The sequence below is a fragment of the Ruditapes philippinarum genome, unplaced genomic scaffold (genome assembly GCF_026571515.1).
Source record: "Ruditapes philippinarum isolate M1 unplaced genomic scaffold, ASM2657151v2 ctg1557_1_1_1_1, whole genome shotgun sequence".
Lineage (NCBI taxonomy): Eukaryota > Metazoa > Mollusca > Bivalvia > Venerida > Veneridae > Ruditapes > Ruditapes philippinarum.
In genome coordinates, this window is record NW_026863215.1 from 92,583 (window position 1) to 115,384 (window position 22,802).

At 31.9% G+C, this 22,802-nt stretch overlaps 1 protein-coding gene across 2 annotated transcripts; it reads right to left on the reverse strand.

Annotated features, from left to right (window-relative positions):
- Nucleotides 1-1,024: 1,024 nt before the first annotated feature.
- On the reverse strand, nt 1,025-22,402 carry LOC132721503 (regulator of microtubule dynamics protein 1-like). Of its 2 annotated transcripts, XM_060705821.1 has the most exons (9): nt 22,308-22,402; nt 16,455-16,616; nt 14,537-14,626; nt 14,060-14,115; nt 13,346-13,433; nt 12,618-12,648; nt 6,232-6,365; nt 4,955-5,038; nt 1,025-2,047 (listed from the first exon to the last, which is right to left on the reverse strand). In XM_060705821.1, exons 1-8 carry the CDS (start codon nt 22,314-22,316, stop codon nt 4,973-4,975), a joined length of 636 nt encoding a protein of 211 aa, XP_060561804.1. In that variant the 5' UTR covers nt 22,317-22,402; the 3' UTR covers nt 1,025-2,047; nt 4,955-4,972. The 2 variants fall into 2 exon arrangements, with proteins under 2 accessions (XP_060561804.1, XP_060561803.1); XM_060705820.1 differs by lacking the exon at nt 4,955-5,038.
- Between the last annotated feature and the right edge of the window lie 400 nt (nt 22,403-22,802).

A 22,802-nucleotide genomic window follows, 5' to 3' on the forward strand; every position in this document is an offset into this window, starting at 1 on the left:
TATTAAGACGACCGTAGGGAGTCTTATCGAACTCTTACCCATATAACTGCAAATCGGCTCTTACAACTCGATATCAGATAAAAATATAGAAAGTGTCACCTCTTTAATTAAGCATAACATTATTTTTCCCCAGCAGTCACGTACAAACAAGGATGGGGTCCAATTACTTAATCTGGCATGTAAAACAATGAGTTTTCAACAATATCTAGGATTGTTAATGCAATTCATTCCTGTCATATGAAACAAAATAATGTTTTGCTTACTTTTTCTAGAAAATATAAAACAGTCAGCAATTGATAAATGACATTTTTCATAGAGTTTAAAGGATATCAAAATGTTACTGTGTTCACATTTGTCTCTGCGAGCTGAGCTCTACGTGCATAATCTATGTAATAAATTTGAATGTATCCTCACATTGCTACAGTGTTATCAGCCTTTTTAGAAACACCTGACCTGGCTAATTAAAATATGCCAATCACAATTTTCAATATCAGCAGTGGTTTCTTCATGAAATAGCGGCTACACTAATTACTGCCGAGTAAGAGCCGATTTGCAGTTATTATCATTTAATTCTTATCAAAACAGAGAATATCATTTATTCTTATTAAATCAGAGAATATCATTTAATTCTTATAAAAACAGAAAATATATTTTAATTCTTATAAAACAGAGAATATCATTTAATTCTTATAAAACAGAGAATATCATTTAATTCTTATAAAAACAGAGAATATCATTATTTCTTATAAAAACAGAGAATACCATTTAATTCTTATCAAGACAGAGAAAATCATTTATTCTTATAAAATCAGAGAATATCATTTAATTCTTATAAAAACAGAAAATAACATTTAATTCTTATAAAACAGAGTATATCATTTAATTCTTGTAAAACAGACAATACCAATTAATTCTTATAAAAAAGAGAATATCTGTTTAAGGATTAATGTTAGTATGATAAATATATTATCAGCGAGGACTGGGGGGTTGACCAGCAGGAAAAAGTTAAAACAAACTATGGAAGCAGGTTTTAATATTTTAATTTCACATAACATAGTATTGACACAAAAAAATATACTTAAACTTAATATTTATACCATGAGCAACATATACTAAAATCAGTTACAATACGTTTCAGTTGGCTTCTTTGTTAACATTAAGGATTTATACTTGTTACTATCCAATTGCACTAATAATAGTACTACAATAATTAACACATTCAAACTCTGGTTTCTAAAAACAGTGTTTGACCATTTTATGGCAGCATGATCATAAATTGACTCCCCAAGTGTTTTTAGAAAGAAAAAAAAAGTTTTCTGTGTTCCAATTAAATCTGTAAAATAAATACTTTCTAACATTATGTTATCAAATATATCAAGTTCTTGTCTTGTAAAATCAAACCATTCCATTCTCTCTTAATAACTATTTTATATTAAATTTGCTATCAACAACAAATCTTTCATTTAGTGAAAATCTAATATCTCAAAGAAATAAATCACTAACTTAAAAAGAAAATGTGTTTTATCTGTCATATAACACGTTACAAATTGTAAGAAAAACAATCAGTTTATACAAACTTTTTATATTGGACATCTCCAATTGTTATGATTTACTGTAAATTTCCTGCATGGTTTGGCCATGAAATCAGCCTGGTTCTTTTATTCAAATTTCAGCGTTTTGCTATCACAATTGGATCAATAATCGACTATAAATTGTTACATCTATTTCCTTTTTTTAAGATATTGTTCATGTAATGTGTAGAAAAAATCAACCGTTCATAACAAATTATCTCTGTTGATCACAGTTAAACTATGATACAATCTTGATCATTTTTCTTTTTAGAATATGTACAGTATAAACTCAATTTGTCAATCCTTAAAAATATAGATTTGAGTTTTTCTTATCAACTTCCAATGTCAAATCCTAATTTAAATTCAAAATGATTAAACACTTTAACTCTGGTGAGTCACTTTTTGATCAGTTTTTCTAAGACGGGTTTATTATGAACTCCCATAACTTTCAATAAATGTGTAGCTTCCTCGTTGGCCTGAAAATAGATAATAAAAACATTTTTAATATTTTTCTTTTTTTATTTGCTATCAACTTGAGATGACGTGCATACAGATGAACTTACTGTCATTATTCAATGTTACAAATAGTCATACAGCTGAACTTACTGTCATTATACAATGTTACAAATAGTGAACCCCTTTACAAATGTAATAAAAAGAGCAACACATCTCTTTACTCATACATGTATGTTACAATTGATACCTCTTTACTCATACATGTATGTTACAAACTTTACACCTCTTAACTCACATATTATAACTGTAACACTTCTATACTCATATGTTACAAATGGTGCTCCTTTTAACCAATGCACAATTTTCAGTTTTAAATCAACCAGTAACCTGCTGAATTTGTGCAATGTATTTTACCTGCTTTGAATTTGGATCAGTCCATTACAATTTAAGGCATTTATTAAAATAAAAATATTGAGCCAATAACAGTAACTAGAAATGTGTCCATAGGACACAGGTGCCCCCACACTCCACTGTTTTGTCAAACTTATGACTCTAGGTCGTATATTTTTGGGCTACACATGGCACAAATTGAAAATTAAGTCAAGGGCAAGAACTTTCCAAATACTGAATAAATCCAAAAGCAAACCCCATGGTGCAGAAGTATACATGCTGTTCAACATTTTTGTTAACTTCCAGACCTACAGGTCAAATACTTTTTGAGTTATGTACAAGTTGAACATTGCATATTTATATTAACTCGAACAAAACTGAAAAAAAATTCCACATGCAAAACCCCAGAAACACAGCTTCACATAGATGTTGATCAATATTCCGGTTAGTTAAGGTGGTACGTAACACAACATTAATACACTTGTTACTATATATAGTAACAAAATTGCCTATGATTTCAACTGATTATGAGTGTCACGTGACCTATTATGAGTTTGCGGCCCGGGGCCGAGAACTAGTTATCAGCCCGCAGAACATGTGCACGTGCACAAACTGAACCAATGACGTCATATTTTAAGTCATCGCTTTATTTCTATTATGAGAGCTTAAGCGTATTTAGTACAAACACATTTTTGTTACTATTGAAATTTGAAGAAATAATACGACAAATTCATTCCGAAAAAAAAGAAAATAAAACTTGCTTCTAGATTCTACTGCTTTGAACACACAAACAGTAAACGTCTCTGTACAGAACAGTATAGAAGGGTAGACAAGAATTTCAACGAAAGAACTTCAAAGTATTTGTTGGTGTTTTTTGTTTGCTTGTTTTAAAAAAAATGCTACTATTAGATCTACCAAGTGTATTAAAGACATTAATACACGTCAGAGTAGGGCCGGAAGGTGATAATCGGCCCTGAATGAATAATGGCCCTCGGGCTAAAGCCCTCGGGTCCATTATTCATTTTGCGGGCCGATTATCACCTTCCGGCCCTCTCCTGCCGTGTATTAACCTCTTATAATGGAATGGTTTTTACTAAGCTAAGGGCAATTACTCTTCAAATACTGAACAAATCCTCAATCAAACCCACTGGTGCACATACCAACCAACATTTCTGTAAAGTTTCATGACTCTATGTCAAATAGTTTATGAGCTACATGCAACAGAAATTGAAAATTAGTCAAAGGCAATAACTCTACAAATACTGTATAAACCACACACAAATACCCAAGTGCACAACTACACATGCTGACTAACATTCCTGTAAAGTTACTTGCAACACAACATGAGAATGGACAGACAGAATGAAGGATAAGCAAACCAGGGTAAATCTATATGTCCCCCTATAGTGGGGACACTAAAGCCTGGTCAAGCACATACAAATTATGTGCAGGCAGGCTGACTTGGTCCCATATTGGCTCTTTACTTTTGGTTCAAGCAAGTTAAAGGCTAAGTTGAATATTACTTTATTGTACAAATACACACAAAATATACAATTCTACAACAAGTTTGCATGAATAATATAAGAGAACATACAAGAAGGGTGGAGCTAAAAATTATTAAAATATTTTTGGAGGAAATTTTTCATGCTGGAACTCGAAAACAGAATATCAAACAACTGTGATACATTTGAAAACAAATGTTTTAATTAAGGGAAAGATGCCTTAATCAGAAAAAAACATGTAAAGGAAGATCTTGCTGAATTTCTCTGATTTTCATTACACAGCAATCTAATTACCTTTCATCCTTGTATCTGGTGATGTACATTCTCTTAACCTTTGAACTTGTTTTTCTCTTTGAGGTTTACTTTCAAATTGTTTTTTTTTGGGGTTTTTTTGCGGAGGGAGGGGGTGTTTATTTTTTGTTGTTGTTTTTTGTCTTCTTTTGTTTTGGTTTACTGGTTAACATTAAGTGTTGTGAATTTTAGAGAGAAAAAAGTGTGTTAAAGGTGTCAGACATTGATGAACAATGACTTTTTGACTTTCAGTTGCTGTATGTCTATTAAGTTTCATAAATGTTTTTTTGTTTTTTTTTTGCTGTTGGTTTTTTAAACACATGAACACATTTGTTATGCAGAGACATAATTCATCCAACAAGTTTATTCCAAAGTTAAATTCTATATATTATTTTACAGTAGTATTTAAACATTATCTTAAATAACATATACCAGTTTTCCCTTTTGTTTTTATTTATTTATTTTTTATTTATTTATGTTTTATTTATGTTTTTTTTTTCTTATTATAATTATTATTTGTTTGTTAGTTTAGTATTTTTGCCCATTTAAATATATTTTTAGTCATATCACAGCAGTTGATCCTATATAAAAGGCTTTCCTGGATAACTAACCAGTAATTATCAATATCTCTGCAAGTGACCAACTACTTATCTCACTAGATATCTGAATAACGTTACATGTTACTGACCTAACTGTTCAAAAATAATGGTAAAAACTACACTTTTCACAGTGGTATTGACCTACTTATTTCAGCATATTTCATCATTTGTCGGATGGTGGTTTCTTTTGTGTAAGCATTTTAAATAAACAGCCTGCTTCATCATTTGCCTAAAATACACAAATACTAAAATAAACATGGCTTCCATCCCAAAGAAATTATGGTCTAATATATTTTCTTCTGGAACTATATACAAGGAAGCTAAAAACAAGAATCACATTATCTGTTCTGAACTTTAAACAGATGCTTAATTAAACAATGATTCAGCATGTACATGTTATTTATTTTAGGTATGACCACTTTAACAGGCACTATAGGGAACTGAAAATTTGACAACATATGTCGGATATATATCTTAAAGGACACCTGTGTAATAAGGGTGACTATGCAAAATTTAAACAAACTTTACCATACAGAAATCGAGTTATGGCCACTTTTCTGAGCTTAAGTTTGGATGTAAGAAGGGCCCTTCTCAGATTTTAGGAACTTTTAAATAATCAATAATAACATCCATATGAAAAATGTTTTCCTGTTAAATTTCGGTAAGAAACAAAATGTAACAATCTGCTAACAATCCACATAAGTAGAATGATTGTTTCTACTCAAGATTTATGAAATATGTATAAAAATGTTACCTCCACCAATTTTTTAACATGTGTTCGACCATTTTACTTCTTTAAGAAACTGATTTAAAAAAAATCCCTAAATATTACCAAAATGAATGCCTGTTTTCAATGTTTGCCTAAATTTTCAAACAAGTACTAGTATATTGGTTGATCTTGTAAATATTAAATACTTTTTCTGTGTAGTTTTTATTTTATTACAAACCTGTACCATATTTGTTATTAAATTTAGCATTATTTAGCCAATAAATACAAATAATTAAATAATTAAAATTAAATACTTTCTAAATAATGTTAAAAGAAAGAAGAAAAAAGTTGACCCTTTTAAGGTTTGAACCAAAGGCCCTATTAGTTTCAATGTAGTTAACAGTAGTTCTAGCCTATTTGAATAATCTTGATTATTAATGAAGTTGTAATTTCATACACTGTTGTTAGAACATAATAACGGGTGTCATGACCTAAATTTCCATGGAAAATTGATTTATTAAGGTAAAGAATTTAAAATATGATGCAATATGGTAGAATATGCAAGAAAAAATATGTGACATATATGTGCAGTCCGGATCGGAATATCTGTCCCTCGGCAACCCTCACATGGGCAGGTACCCTCTGGACGGATATTCCAATCCAAACCGCAACATATGACAGATATTATTTACATATATCTTTATCATATTTACCTGTTTGTCATCTGGTGTTTTTACAGGATGGTTTATACAACGTGTCAGGTATGTCAAGGCCATTTCTGCATCTTTGAGCCTCATGTATGTTTTACCTAACATCAGTAAATTCATGCTGTAAAAGTTTGGTTCAGCTGCAATGACATAATAAACAATTAGCCCTTTTACAAATGAATAAAGAAACAATCAGCATAAAATTTCAAGCTGCATGCCTCCAGATAAGCCATAATATTTCAAGAAAAAAAAACATTAGAAAAATGTTCTAAAAAAAGTTTTATTTCTGGTCTCCTACCCTTAAAAAATAGATAAGAAGGTTGGATTTTTTTAATATCTATTATAAAGTGTTCTATATACATTTAAAAAAAGATTTTGAAAAGAAAAGGCAATTGTAAACAAGAGGGCCATGATGGCCCTGAAGTCGCTCACCTGTATATAGGCCCCCCGGAGCGGGACCAGTTTAAACCCCAGGGCTTTTATTTGAACAAACTTGGTAGACACCCATTAGAAGAAGTCTAGCTCGTTGGGTTTTTTAAAAGAAGATTTTTTAAGTTTTTTCTTTACACATAATTATATTTAATCAACCAAGGAAATATGAATTAACGAGTAATACACGTCAACACCAGAGCAAGTTTACAATATTTTATTTGTGCCTACTAGTTTCGGTCTATACGACCTTCATCAGGACAATTTTATTAAAAATTTTGTCTCTAAAGGTGGTAAAAAAACGGCTACGTTATATGACGTATGTTACTAAATATAGATAAATTGTTACTAAAGAGTCAATATTGGCAATATGCCAATTAATTATTTAAATGCTGGTCTGTATTATTTATAGAGTTCTTAATTGTTAGTGAGAAGTCCATATATTCTATTTACATTGATTATAAGTTCATTGTCCTAGTTAACAGATGGTTTCAGAGCTTGTGCTAGGGCTTGCCGGTATTGGTGATATAGGGTTCGGTATGTTGAAGACCATTGTTTCTGGATTCTGTTTAGCGGTGATGTTCTGGTTCTTATGACTATGTGTTGTTCCTAAGTTTTTTTTCTTAATGGTTGGTGTGCCAGTTTTGTTAATGACGATTCTAAATTTGGGTTTTTCTAGAAGAATTTTCATGTTAGTGTTGCCATTCTGTTGTTTGATTGTATCCAGTTTGTTTTGTCGTTGTATTTCAGTTGTATTAAATATTATGTGAGTTCTTCAAATCCATGTATTTTATGGGAATGTGTTATAAGATTGTCTTTTCTGGCATACAGATTTTTACACCACGAGCATTCGTAATTGGTAATGGTATCCTTGTGTGTTTTCTTTTGTCTTTGTTTTTGCCATCTATTGTATGTTGCCTGGCCGTATATTTCACATAGGTGATGAATTGGACGAGCTTCAATAAAGTTGAGTTGATCGAGTTCATGTTTAGTATAATATCATCTAGTTTTCTTGCTGTAAATTCTGCTGCCATTATATTAAATTGAGTCCAAACGGCGTTTTTGTTTGTAATCGTTTAATCCACGCTTCTTCAGTTCGTAAACATATGTTTTGATTACGTTCCGTGTGCTGTATTATTCTGACGTCAATGTAATTTACGTTATGTCCCGCACTATTAAAATGGCGGGAAACCGGCTTAATATAATTATTTGATTTAATGTCCGCTATATGTCCGTAAAATCGCTCTCTTAGGGAGTTGCCTGTTTGACCTACATATTGTAGTCTGCATTTTTTGCAGGTTATTAAATATATCATGCTTATTGTTCTGCAGTTATGGTGTCCATAAATCTTATAAGTTTGTTTTGTAGTTGTACTCGTTATATGTGTTTCGTCTGAGACGTATCTGCATGTTATACAGTTCTGTTTGCAGGGATAACTTCCATTTACTTCATGTTGTGGATTTAAGTCTGTTTTGACAAGATTATTCTTAATAACATATATTTAAAAACAATGACACCCCTGGGGCAGGGCCAGTTTTGACCCCAGGGCTTTTATTTGAACAATCTTTGTAGACACTTACTAGAAGATGTTTCACGCTTAATATCTAAACTCTAGCTTTTCGGGTTTTTTCGAAGAAGATTTTTAAGTTTTTGCTATACACATATAAGGAAAATCAATGTCCCCCAGGGCGGGACCAATTTTGACCCCAGGGCTCTTATTTGAACAAACTTGGTAGACATCCATTAGAACATGTTTCATGCTAAATATCTTAGCTCTAGCTCTTTGGGTTCTTTAAAAGAAGATTTTTAAGTTTTTACTATATGCATATAGGAAAAATCAATGACCAGAAGTTTCTAAAAGCAAAAGTTTAAACATTCTATTTAATATGACTTCTTTTTACAATTATTTCTTTGACAAAAACATTCTTCTATTGAAATAATATTGAATTTGGAATATCAATACTTCAAATTGTAAATGGTAAAACTTAGCATTGTTTGAGTTACTTTACTACAAACCAGAGATTTTAATTGGAAACCATGCTCAACTATTCTCAGTGCTTGATAGTAAAACAAGAACCTAGATAAGGTTGAATTTTCACAGTTCAAAAAGGGCCATAATTCTGTCAAAATCCATGTTAAAGTTATGGGCAATCTTGAACAGCAAACTCTTATTATGCTCTCAAATAAGTGTGTAAAGTTTCAACCCCTTTCCTTTAGTAGTTTAGGAGATACCAACTTGTAGGCAAAAATTTAACAAAAGTATGACACAAACACTGACACCAGGTTAAGTACAATAGCTCACCCTTTTCTTCAAATAGTCAAGCTAAAAATAATAAAAGCAACACTGGGAATACATCACTACACTGAAATGGTTTACAGACACTTAACTTGCTGAATTTCTTAAATGGATGTGTTCATCTTTCTATGTTTGGAGCTGTCCATTATCAATTTTGGGGATATCAAAATGAAAATTTAAAGATGGTTACTTAACAGAGCCTGGTCAAAAACTAAAGTGGCAAATAATTATTACTTATAGGTATAAAGAGGTATGGTTTAAGGTTATAACTTAAAGAAAGCAACTTCTCACTAACAGATAACATAACCAGATCTTTCACAAGTATCATTTCATAAAATCTCAACTGACTGATTTTTTTTTTAAAACCTAGTATTAATCCTGGAATTTACAAACATAGCTATTTAATTAGGCTTTAAAACATACATGCAATAATTAGACAAAAAGAATTTTAAACATTTGTTATGCTAAAGTTTCTCAAAAATAGATTCTCATTTTTTCTATATTTGATATTTGATTTATGTTAAGGCAACAAGACTTATCAAATGATGGATTTAAGGATTCAAATAGACATATAGACAAAATCAAAACTGTTCAATAGAATTTCTTTAAACTTGGCATGTTTTTGAATATGATAACAGAAATATTTAAAACGAAAAAAAAATTGGGGTCACCGTCCTCATTTTCGAGTTATCTGCCCTTGAATAGGATTTTTTCTTTAAATTCAAGGGCAGATAATTTACAATGAATGGAAACAATTCTTTTTTTTTTCTTATTTTCATGAAGCTTACCTTCGTTTTAGTCGATATGCAAAATTTCAAGAACAAATTTAGAGTGGATGGGTTTTTTTCCACTTCTTCTTTTAACCTGTGCATTTTTTCATAAAAAATGGCCTATTTTTTAAGAATTTAAAGTACCTTTATTTTCATTTAAAAAAAAAGAGAAACGATAAGGAATTGACTGTTATTATGTATTGTACTCAACAATAAAAAGAAAAACATAATCCAGAGTTAAAAACAAAAATTCACTTAAGTAAGTGTAAGTTATCTACCCTTGAAATGACCTCAAATAAGTAGAAAATTCTGATTCAGGGGCAGATAACTCGAAAATGAGAACGGTGACCCCAATTTTTTTTTCGTTTAAAATGTTTCTTTTATAATATTCTAACAACATGCCAAGTTCAAAGAAATTCTATTGAACCATTTTAATTATGCCTAAATGTCTATATGAAATCTCCCGAAAACTTCCTTAAGGAAGTGAAATCAAATGATAGTTCTTTCTTGTACAGCATTTTTGTGACGAATAACAAATATATAAAATTCCAAAAAAATAAACTACTTGCTCTTATTCATGCAAGTCTTGGGAAAAATTCAAGTCCACATAAATGTTACTTTGATACAACAGCAAACAAACAAGGGGAAACAACCAGTAATGTATCATTACTTAACACATTCAAAGAGGACATTAGACATTACTGAAATATCAAAAGGGAGGGGAGGTAAATAGAAATTACCTGCTACTTTAACTATTAGATAATAGAGGATATAAGAGAAAGTTCATAAACTAATGGAAATGTTACAAGCAAGGAAACAGATCAAAAGCAAGAAAATTTAATAAGTAACCCAAGTTTTATAAGTTAACCAATAAGTTAATAAGGAAAATAAGGAAAACCAAGGATTATTTTTAAGTTAACCAAGCATTGTCATTCAAGATAAACATGGCCCCCAGACTAATCAAATCCTTTGCCTGCATTTCTGCAGATGTTAATGCACAAAAACAAGCGCATTAACCCTTCATTCTATTAAATTATGAACAAGTCTTTAAAAGTAAAAGGTGAAATACAGAAACTTATTGCTTCAAGTATATTTTTACCTTGTTTCAATTTATCTAGCATTTGCATTTATGCTGACTTACTTTGTAGTTATGTGAGATCTAGATCAATGCAGTGAATGCACAGAAGTATTTTATTTTAATGGCCTAAAAATAATTTCTAAAATTGTTGCTGTATGCGTTTCTATGTGAGACAATCATAATTACTCTAATTGTTGTGGTAGAATTTCAATACAAACTTCTAACGTTAGTTTCATTACAGATACTAATGATCTAGCAAATTCAGTTGTCTTGTTTTAATTGTAAATAGATTAAGTTACTGCATTTTCCTTTATTAATGTCTTTTGTAAACCACTTGAAAAAAGCTAAATATTTTGTCAGTAAATTCGGCCAAAACATGAGTCTAAGTCCCAATACCTCAAAGTTTTTATAAAAGTCCCTTCAACTTCAACTTACCAAGGTTCTACTGTGAAGAAACAAGAGGGTCATGATGGCCCTGAATCGCTCAAACAGAAACAACTGCTTTTCAGTGTTGCAAATTAAGAGACTGTGTATCCATTGAAAATATTTTCTAGTATTCAATTTGAGCATAGAATATCTTTAAACTATAATTTGAAGAAATGCCATGACCTAGGGCATTTAAGTTTTAGCTTAAAAGGGGCCAATCAAATTAATATGAGCAAACTTGATAAAAAAAAATACCTAAGAATGCTACAGACAAAGTTTGGTGATCATCCATCAATTATTTCAGTAGAAGATGATGTTTAAAGGTTTTTTTTTCTATTTTTAGCTTAAGCAGCCCCTATAAGGGGCCAATCAAATTATTATGACCAAAGTTGATAAAAGACTACCTAAAAATGCTACAGACAAAGTTTGGTGATCATCCATCAATTATTTCAGTAGGAAATGATGTTTAAAGGTTTTTCTATTTTTAGCTTTACAAGCCCCTTAAATGGGACAATCAAATTAATATGAGCAAACAGACTACTCAAGAATGCTACAGACAAAGTTTGGTGATCATCCATCAATTAGTTTTGTAGAAGAGGATGTCTAAAGCTTTTCCTATTTTTAGCTCTAGAGACCCCTAAAAGGGGCTTTTCAAATTAATATGAGCAAACTTGATAAAAGACTACCCAAGAATGCAACAAAGTTTGGTGATCATCCATCAATTAGTTTTGTAGAGGAGGCTGTCTAAAGCTTTTCCTATTTTTAGCTCTAGAGACCCCTAAAAGGGGCTTTTCAAATTAATATGAGCAAACTTGATAAAAAACTACCCAAGAATGCTACAGACAAAGTTTGGTGATCATCCACCAACTACTTCTGTAGTAGCAGATGTTTAAAGGTTTTTCTATTTTTAGCTCTGTTGACCCCAATTGAAATGACATGCAGAAATCATATCACCATTGACCCAAAGGGGCCAATTGAAATGACATGAGCAAGATTAAATGTGACTGTCACAAGGATGCTACAGACCAAATTTGTTGTAAATCTGCCTAGCAGTTTCAGAGGAGATGATTGTTGATGAATGACGACAGACAACTGACGCAGGTGTATCCCCCATTGATACTAATAGATCACCCTAAACCTTCATTTCTGGTGAGGTAAAAAACTTGACAGCACATTACACAAGCAATTAGAGACAGAACTAAGCTTTAAATTTCAAAACTTTTCTAAAGATGTCGCCATAAATTGTAAACTTCCATATCTACAACTATCATAATGTCAAATGAAAGTAGGTAAGTATAAGCAGTGAAAACTAATAAGCTAGTGTGAGTTTAATTATGGTAGTGGAAAAAGAACATAAAAATATAGAGAAAACTCTATAAAGAATATCACTTACTTTCTTCAGCCTGTAGAAAATACGTTAAAGCCTGTAAAAAAACAAAAATTACATCAAAACTAATAATGATATTTAGTTATTTATTCATAGGACTTAGCAGTGCTTGGTACCAGTACATTGCTGATCACTCTTCTTGAATCAATTTAAACAGGGCTACATTAAGAATGGACTTATGGCAATATTTCTTTACAACAGAAGCATCATAAGCATAAGACTCATCAAAGAAATCTTTCAGTCAAAAGTTTTCTAATCCAAATGTTAGAAGCCATAAGATCTACCTGTAAATTTGATGGAAGCACTTTTGTCTGTGCCCTGTAATAATAATAGCAGGACTTCTGTCATCTCTTATTGACCAAAAATGAATATGGAAGAGCATTCATCCATTAACTCATCATACTAATTTTTGATGGGAGGACTTTAGTCAAGCAGTGCTTAATCTCAAATTGAGATCATTCCTTCACCTAACCATATATTCGATCCAAAAAACTAATACAATCCTATCAATCTCAGGACTGACAGATTTGGCATGATTTCTACATTCTACTCATATGACAAGGTTGTATGGAATTAAAAAAAGCGTACGACCCTTCATAAGCTAGCTCTATTCTTAACATGAAATAATTTAGTGTCCTTGGCAGGATTTCTACCCTACAAAAATGGAAGATAAGTGATGTAAAGTCTATAACCTCATCAAAGGCTAAATTTTTATTACAGAAAAAAATTCATACCTCTTCAAAAGTGGATGTTGGTGGAGAAGCATAAATCACAGCTGCTAATTTTCTCTGGTACCAGGGCATTGCCGCAAATGTAAAACACCTGTATTATTTATATATTTATTACATAAAAATACAAAGAACTTTCTCTGCCAATGAATTAACATACAAGACAACAAATTAGTGACACCTCTGGATCATCAAAAATGCCACTTCAACACAGCTATTCTTGAAGTGTGACCATGACCCATTAAAAGGCTGGTGTAGGCTCTGCACATGCCCTTGCTGGAGAAAACATTCAGAGCTAGTCTGAAGAGTCAAAGTATTTATAGAAGTATCTTTACAGCATTAACAAAACTGTCTGACATCTAACCTTCAAAAGTGACCCTGACCTTGAGCCAGCACAATGGTGATATGATATCTGCATATCACTTTGTTAAGGAGGATATTTCAGCCAAGTTTGAAGAGAATCCTTACAGGAGTTTGAGCTGGCATGGTGGAGACAACTGGTTGACTTACTTACATGACAAATATAAAACAGTACATTCTTCTCTATATAAATGTGGTGGGGGATTTAATAAACCTCCATCTCAAACAAATAGAAAAAGAGCCCTGCAAGGTACCAACATATTACATAGTTTACTTGATCAATAAATAAATTATCTTAAAGGAAAAGAAGAAAGCAAATTAATAATAAGTGAAATATTATAAGAATTTCATATAACTTACCATTGTCCTAAGGAATGTATAGATGTAGCATCTTTAGGGTTCAACTCAATAGCTTTCTGAAATATAAAATGAGAGCTGTAATCTGCTGCAATCAACTAAACAAATGGGGGAAAAACACACACACTCTGATTAGCTTAGAATTTGTAACATATTAACTATTGCACCCAGATGAGTTTTTAATCAGAGATGATACACAAGAGACCATTGTACTCAATGTCCCTGATCAATGGCAACTTTCTAGATTTACTGGTGGAGAAAGACGCAAGGTGCCCCTCATGCATTATTTCAGGCACAAAGAGGCACCAGAGAAGAACCAACAACATTCTTTAAGCTAGATCAATAGCTTCCTTACATGAAAGAATCCAAAGTCCAAAATTTGGATTCAAACCCATATCAGAGAGATTAAGTGGTTTGATGGCAACAACCTAAACCACCGACTCTCCTTCCAAATGATGTAATAAATTATCACTGACTTACCTGAAAATGTTCTTTAACTTGTACAGCATTTATAAGCCTCTGTTTATTTCCTTCCAGTTCACCAGTGTAGTCAAGTAAAATAGCATACCACTGTCAAACAAAAACAATATTTGATCAGTTAAATACAGCTGTCTTTACTCAAAACTCTTCACATATCTTAGTAAAAATTTGAAGAGCTGAAATAGATGTTGGATTGAGTTTTTAAAATATTTCCAAATATCATGCTGTTTCTCTCCTACATTACTGATACAGTGTATAAGAATGTCCCCATTACTGATATAGTATATATGAATGCCCCTATTACTGATACAGTGTATATGAATGCCCCCCATTACTGATACAGTGTATATGAATGCCCCAATTACTGATATAGTGTATATGATTGAATGCACCCATCACTGATACAGTGTATATGAATGCCCCATTACTGATACAGTGTATATGAATGCCCCATTACTGATACAGTGTATATGAATGCCCCCATTACTGATACAGTGTATATAAATGCCCCCATTACTGATATAGTGTATATGATTGAATGCCCCCATTACTGATACATAGAGAATAACATGCTACTGTCTTTTGATATCAATTTTATCAGGCGAGGCTGATATGGGCTAGAAAGGGCGAGGCTTGCCGAGCCCTTTCTGCCCATATCAGCCGAGCCTGATAAAATTGATATCAAAAGACAGTAACATGTTTTTCTATTTATCATGTAACACATAAAAACTGTCAAAATAACAAAATAATCTACTTTTAAATAGCGAATTTCGTAAAAAAGGGGATTTTTGTTCAAAGAAATAATTCTTGAAAACAAATTCCTCCGCCCCTGAAACTTAGAATTTGTAAATAAAATGGCGGCCATTTTTTCTTTGGACTCCGATAAAAGATAAAACAGAATGTAGGTCTAACATGATAAAATTCTTACCTTTAATTAAAACAGTGATCCAAAAAATCCCTTAGAATCACATAAACTTTACTCAAATTACTGCACTTTTTGTCTTAAATTGTAAAATTCAAAAGTTCACGATAATTTCAATCAAACAAAAGTCCAATTTGCAATCAAACACAAGCTTCACAAAGATGCGTCTTATTTTTTTAAACGAAACAATTTGTTCACTTATTTAATAATCCGGCAAAATAAAGTAAACAATCACAAGTTCTCAAAGAAAATCGTCAAGCCTGTTTGTTATGTTTACATGTATAGTATGACGTGAACATTGATGATGTCATTTGCAATATAAATTATGACGTCACTTCATTTAGTTGGTGTTAAACCTATTCGTTATCTAATTTATTCGTAATTGAAATCGAAATAATAAATAAATAAATATCGCATCTTGATTTAAGACTTATAAGGGTATGCAATGACATTGTAGATTCACATGCTGATGAAAATGAGAATATAAGCAATTGAAAAAAGTCCGTTAGAAATGGGCGGGGCTTATTTTTGATATCAGGTTACTGACGTGATATCAAAAATAATTATCAGGCAAGTGTTATCGGGCAGTTACCATAGCAGTTGCATGATAAAGTGTATATGAATGCCCCCATTACTGATATAGTGTACATGTATATGAATGCCCCAATTACTGATATAGTGTATATGAATGTCACCATTTGCTCCTTTGAAAGTTATTTGGCACCTGAGCAGAAATTTCGATCAGATATCTATATTTAACAGTCAACAACATTGATAGGTAAACACAGTATGAATATAATTTTTCAAAGAAAGAACCAAAGTAACTTGACCAGAAGTAGGGAATGCAGCTTGTGCAATAAGACATATTCTGTTAGAATTTCTTTTATTTTCAATGTAATTTTGCAATAAAAGTTTTTCACTAAAGATGAGGATAATATATATTTAATAAAATCATCTACAAAAAAATTTCATTGTTTCATGTTACACGTATCTTACCTTATGTACAGCAAAATTCCTGGGGTTCAGCTCTAGAGCTTTTTTTATATAATCATATGCCTCGTAATACAGATCTCTCTTCATGTCTTCATATTCAGGTAGTTTGCCTTTATCTACAGCTGCCCTGGCCAGTCTCCATAGTATCTCATCATCTTCTGAATGCTGGTTAAAAATATTCAAAAAAAATTTTTTTTTTAAAAACTAACAATTAAAGCTGCATGCCTCTAGATCGAGCCAAAACATTTCAATAAAATCAAACTTGAGAAAAATGTACAAAGATTAAGGAAAAAGTAAAAAGATTCAAGAATCAAGTAATAATTTACATGTTATGTGTGATTAATGATTGATTTTACATTTTCATGAATATTTTTTTTTTCTTCGTTACTAGCAAAGTATAAAGGGCTATGTTTGCATATTTTGAACTTATTTTGGTAATTTCATGGGTTCTCTTTTTAAGTGCCATTAACAATGTGTAAATTGCTTTCTTTTGGTTACTTGACAATATTATACATTTCAAAATTTTCATGTAAATTAGCTTGAATCTGGAGGCTTGCAGCTTAAACTTGCTGAATATGCCATGCTTTGCATTTGAAACAGTCAATTAAAGGATTTCAATATCAAAATACAACAAGAGCTTTCCTAGGAACAGCAGGCTTCAATTTTTCGTAAAGCTGTATAGTAAACTGCATAATTTTCCAATGAAGGGATAACTTAGATTTAAAGTCATGTTGACCTTTATGTTTTGACCAAAAAAAATTTGTGGTACACAACTTACTAAAATGTATCCACCTATCAAATTCAATGTCATTATTAAGTTATGAACTTAAAGAACTCCAATTGAGGTCCAAAAGCCTAAAAACATAATATTGAATTTCTTTCATAGGTCAACCAGTGTAAAAAGATATGCAAAATATATTATCAAAAACGCAAATACTCAGAATTAAAATGAAAGTCATATTTCTACCCTAAATTCTTAGCATGATTTGAGTTAAAAGCATTTAGTGTTTAAACACTTTTCATTTTTGGGTAAGTTTTCAAAATTAAAATAATTCTTTTGTAACTTTTCAAAATCAAAAATAGTTCTTCTGGTAAAACTAACTAAACAAGTGATCTTAAATTTTGCACAAAAGTTAATGTCCTGTGGACATTAAAAGTATCCCGGAACAACCAATATTCAAACAGTTAAGCTGTTTTTAGCCAATAATAAATGGTATGTTAAATGATGCTTTAAATTTAGTATTGCATATTTGAATGTTTGAATAAATTACTTTAAATGCCAAGCATATATTTCAGGCATGCTGATTATTCCTGCAATGTTTTATAGATAAATATTTTGGGGCATTTTTTCCTCCTTTGTTTTAAGTAACACTAATACTGTATCAGTCACTGCAACTTTCCTACTTTACTGATGCAAAACCTGCCAACCTTCTTTAAGCTAGTTGGGTAGCTGTATTTATTGTGAATAGATAAAATAAAGTCTTCCAGAGAGGTAATTTTTTTTAGGTATTTTTTTTTTTTTTTTTTTTTTTGAAAACATTTTCTAATACTTTCCAAGGCTCCTGCTGCATTAACATTACTTAAGCCTCTAAGAGAATCCAATTAAGCTTCTTAGTCATGGTGTGAAAAGTTTTATATCTAGTGTGCAGTTAAATATAATGCCTGAATGTGTGCATATATAATGCGTTATAGGGTTATGGAATCAGTCCACAGTTATTTGCCTTTCGTTAGTAAATCCGCATAAAAGAGTGTCTGTTTAATGCCAGATATAAATGAATAATTGAATGAAAGAGATAGAAAAAGGACATTTTCTGACAGAATATATTTCAAATAGTGGGTAAATGCCAATTTTGATCCAGATTTTATGTGAGTAAGTATTTTTTTAGTGTTTTACTACATGACAGAACTCACATGGTTCCGGCTAATTACTGAAAACTGTCAGACTGATGTATTTTGGACTGAAATGCTGTGAAAAAATGATACATGACCCCTAGTTTGCTATAGCTGGAATTATTTATCTTGGATGATACTGTAAGCACAAGTGACTTTGATTTGATTGGAGGGTTAGTAAAATTGCCACAGGGTTTAATGTTTATATAGAACATATAGTGAAATTAATTGTGGTCTGAGGCCTTATATAAATACAGCACCTGCTCTCTTCACTAACAGAAATATTATCTCTTTATCAATACCTACTGCGGAGACGTTAAACCTGACAGATATCTTAAATATAGTAACAAGGAAATGATGACAGAACTGGTCTTATTTCAATTATACATGTGCATCCATATTACAATTATCATAGTGATGATTAAAATGAAAGGCCAAAGAAATTTAATGTTTATTTCCCGCACTTTTCTTTTTTTATAAATTTAAATGCAATCATTTTATTACATGTATATATAAGAAGTACTTAATTTTTTTAGAATGTATGTTTATTGTCATTTTGAAGAGAAAAAAAACATTTTTGGTGACTACTTTCCTTTAACATTCTGTGTTTGAGTAATTCATTTTTCCAGCTTTAATTTGAAAAAGTCCATTTAAAGTTTAAGGGATTTTATTTACCATTTTAACATAAAAATATTTCACAAATTGAGCTTCCAACACTGGGCACTTTCACCTCATTACCAGAAGCCAAAATATGCCTCAATATCCAATGCAAAATAGCCTCCTTATATTCCAATTTCAAAACAAAACAAGAGGGCCATGATGGCCCTAGATCGCTCACCTGACTTATCAAACTCATCCAAGCAATTACCTAGACAAGCATTCTGACCAAGTCTCATGACAGGTGAGTCAAAAATGTGACCACTACAGTATTAACAAGGATTATCCATATTTGAGCAGTGCGACCTAGTTTTTTACCCAGGTGACACATATTCAAACTTGACCTAGAAATCATCAAAACAAACTTTCAGACCAATTTCCAGGATACTTGGATCAAAACAGTAGCAACTAGAGTGTTAACAAGATTTTTCTATTTTTAGCTCCGGTGACCTAGTTTCAACTGCGATTTCGAACTCATCCAAGCAATTACCTAGACAAGCATCCTGACCAAGTTTGATGATAATTGAGTCGAAAATGTGACCACTAGAATGTTAACAAGGTTTTTTCCATATTTGGGCGGTGTGACCTAGTTTTTTTCATCCAAGATGACCCATGTTCGATCTTGACTTAGAAATCATCAAAACAAACTTTCAGACCAATTAACAGAATATTTGGGTCACAACAGTAGCCACTAGAGTGTTAACAAGATTTTTCTATTTTTAGCTCCTGTGACCTAGTTTTTCATCGGAGATGTCCCATGTTCGATTTATTCCCAGCAATGACCTAGACAAGTTTCCTGACCAAGTTTAATGACAATTGAGTCAAAATTGTGACCACTAGAGTGTTAACAAGGTTTTTCTATTTTTAGCTCTGGTGACCTACTTTTTCATCCGAGATGACCCATGTTCGATCTCATCCGAGCTATCACCTAGACAAGCATCTTGATGAAGTTTGATGATGATTGATACAAAAATGTGACCGCTAGAGTGTTAACAAGGTTTTTTTCTATTTTTAGCTCCGGTGACCTACTTTTTCATCGGAGATGACCCATGTTCAAAACTAATCCGAGCTGTCACCTAGACAAACATCTTGACAAAGTTTTTGATGATGACTGATGCAAAAAATGTGACCACTAGAGTGTTAACAAGGTTTTTCTATTTCTAGCTCCAGTGACCTACTTTTTCATCCGAGATGACCCATGTTCAAACTCATCCAAGCTATCACCTAGACAAGCATCTTGACCAAGTTTGATGATGATTGATGCAAAAAATGTGACCGCTAGAGTGTTTACAAGGTTTTTCTATTTTTAGCTCCGGTGACCTACTTTTATATCCGAGATGACCCATGTTCGAACTCATCCAAGCTATCAACTAGATAAGCATCCTGACCAAGTTTGATGATGATTGATGCAAAAATGTGACCGCTAGAGTGTTAAACAAGGTTTCTCTATTTATAGCTCCGGTGACCTTGTTTTTCATCCGAGATGACCCATATTCGAACTCATCCAAGCTATCAACTAGATAAGCATCCTGACAAAGTTTGATGATGATTGGGTCAAAAATGTGACCACTAGAGTGTTCACAATGTTTTTCTATTTTTAGCTCCTGTGACCTAGTCTTTCATCAGAGATGACCCATGTTCGAACTCATCCAAGCAATTGACTAGACAAGCAATCTGACCAAGTTTGATGAAGATTGGTTCAAAAATGTGACCACTAGAGTGTTCACAAGGTTTTTCTATTTTTAGCTCCGGTGACCTACTTTTTCATCCGAGATGACCCATGTTCGAACTCATCCAAGCTATCACCTAGACAAACATCCTGACCAAGTTTGATGATGATTGGGTCAAAAATGTGACCTCTAGAGTGTTCACAAGGTTTTTCTATTTTTAGCTCCGGTGACCTAGTTTTTCATCCGAGATGAGCCATGTTCGAACTCATCCGAGCTTTCAACTAGATAAGCATCCTGACCAAGTTTGATGATGATTGAGGCAAAAATGCGACCGCTAGAGTGTTCACAAGCAATTGTGGATGTACGACGGACGACGGACGGACGGACAACGGACGACGGACATTCACCGATCCTAAAAGCTCACCCTGAGCAAGCTCAGGTGAGCTAAAAATCAAACTGTTTCAACTTTTGAGAAAAATTGAACTGACTTGTCTTTATAAAAAGAAGTGACAGATTATATGATCATACACATGTTAAAAAACTAAAAAGACAAGTATAAGCAAGATTTTCAACTTCTAAAAATCCCCAAAATGTTGACTAATTTTTCCCTATTTATGCCAGGGGCCTTTCCAAAAATAGCTGGAAAAGGCCTTGCAACAGTAATGAGCCTAGTCAAACTACACAGTATGTCCTAGCTTGAAAAGATTTGGGAAAATATAATATCAACAACTCAACAGCAGTACATTTGTATATTAAAACATATTCTTATTTCCAGACAAGAAACCAGGAAATGGCCAGGCTCTTTTCTTGGCCATATAGTCTAAACAAAATCAATAACTGTCAAGGATAACTGTACATAGGAGCTGACAAAATAGCACATTTTGTATGCATCACACCAATATCACAGATTGTGAAAATTGTGGAAAAAAAAGAAGAATTAATATCAGGAAGAAAAGGGTAAATTGTTTGAGTAAAGAAATAACTTGAGGAAGAATTTGGACCATAAATTTAGCCTTGTTAAGCTATATACATTGTTGAATTTGTTACTATTTGTCACCATTTGTCACTTTTGAAGGACGTCCATCTTTTATATTCATCCATAATACATGTATAAAGTTTGACAAACAATCAGACTTAAGATTCACTATGCAAAAATCTATACTATATAGCATAGAATCAGATATACCGTAAAATTCCTAATAAATGCCCCTCCCCTAATAAAGTCCCCCCCCCCCACCCTATGTTTTTTGAGAAGGAAAAAATTTACTCACCAGTGCTGAACTCGAGAGTAAATCCATAATTTTATTCAAATCCATCAGAATCTTTTTTATTTTATAGTTTATTTAATATGTATCATATAAACTTTAAAACTTTAACAATTTCTAATGTTATTACGAAAGCTTATTTAACATTTAACTCAAAGTGTGTTTTAATAAACACTCCCACCCACCCCCCTCCTTTGGAAAATATTATGCCCCTGGGGGGTGTTTACTGGGAATTTCATGGTAAACTGTAACATGTCCATTGGATCAAATATATTATTTAACTAAATGTCTTCAACTGTTATGCCACCATGGATATAAACAATCAGCAGAAATTCAAGCACCGGTTCTAAAAATTGTTTCAATTGTTATCTTACCTGATGCATTCTTAGAAAATCATACAAGGCAACAACTTTATTTTCTGAGTATAAGTAGTCAGCTTTATTTAGTATTTGTTGTCTCACGTCTACAACTACAGAAAACAAAGAAATGCTTATTAATACATATACAAGTCACTTATTAATTTATAAATACATAAAGTATAGGATCTCACATAAAATTGCTTGAAATAATATAAAATTTATTAAACAATTTCAAAAAATGAATCCTTCTAGTTTTATTAAATGTTTTCAGATGAGCTTAATAAATTTCTAAGTGACAACAAATGTCATACTATTTTATCACTTTTTTTGACATTATATGTTAAATGTGTGTTATATAAAGAAATATGTAATGATTAAATTAAATGGTAAACAAAATATAAATATGTAATGATTAAAATAAAATGTAAAACAATCAAAAACATGTGATAAGCTGGTGGGGTTCAAATCTCAGGCCAAAATCAGATTCTTATAGTATACTAGCCTGTAGTA

Coding starts and splice junctions, on each gene's coding strand:
- LOC132721503 (XM_060705820.1), bottom strand. Junction 13,434..14,059: donor ATACATTCCTTAGGACAATG/GTAAGTTATATG, acceptor TAAATAATACAG/GTGTTTTACATTTGCGGCAA. Junction 6,366..12,617: donor TTTTCTACAGGCTGAAGAAA/GTAAGTGATATT, acceptor ATGTCATTGCAG/CTGAACCAAACTTTTACAGC.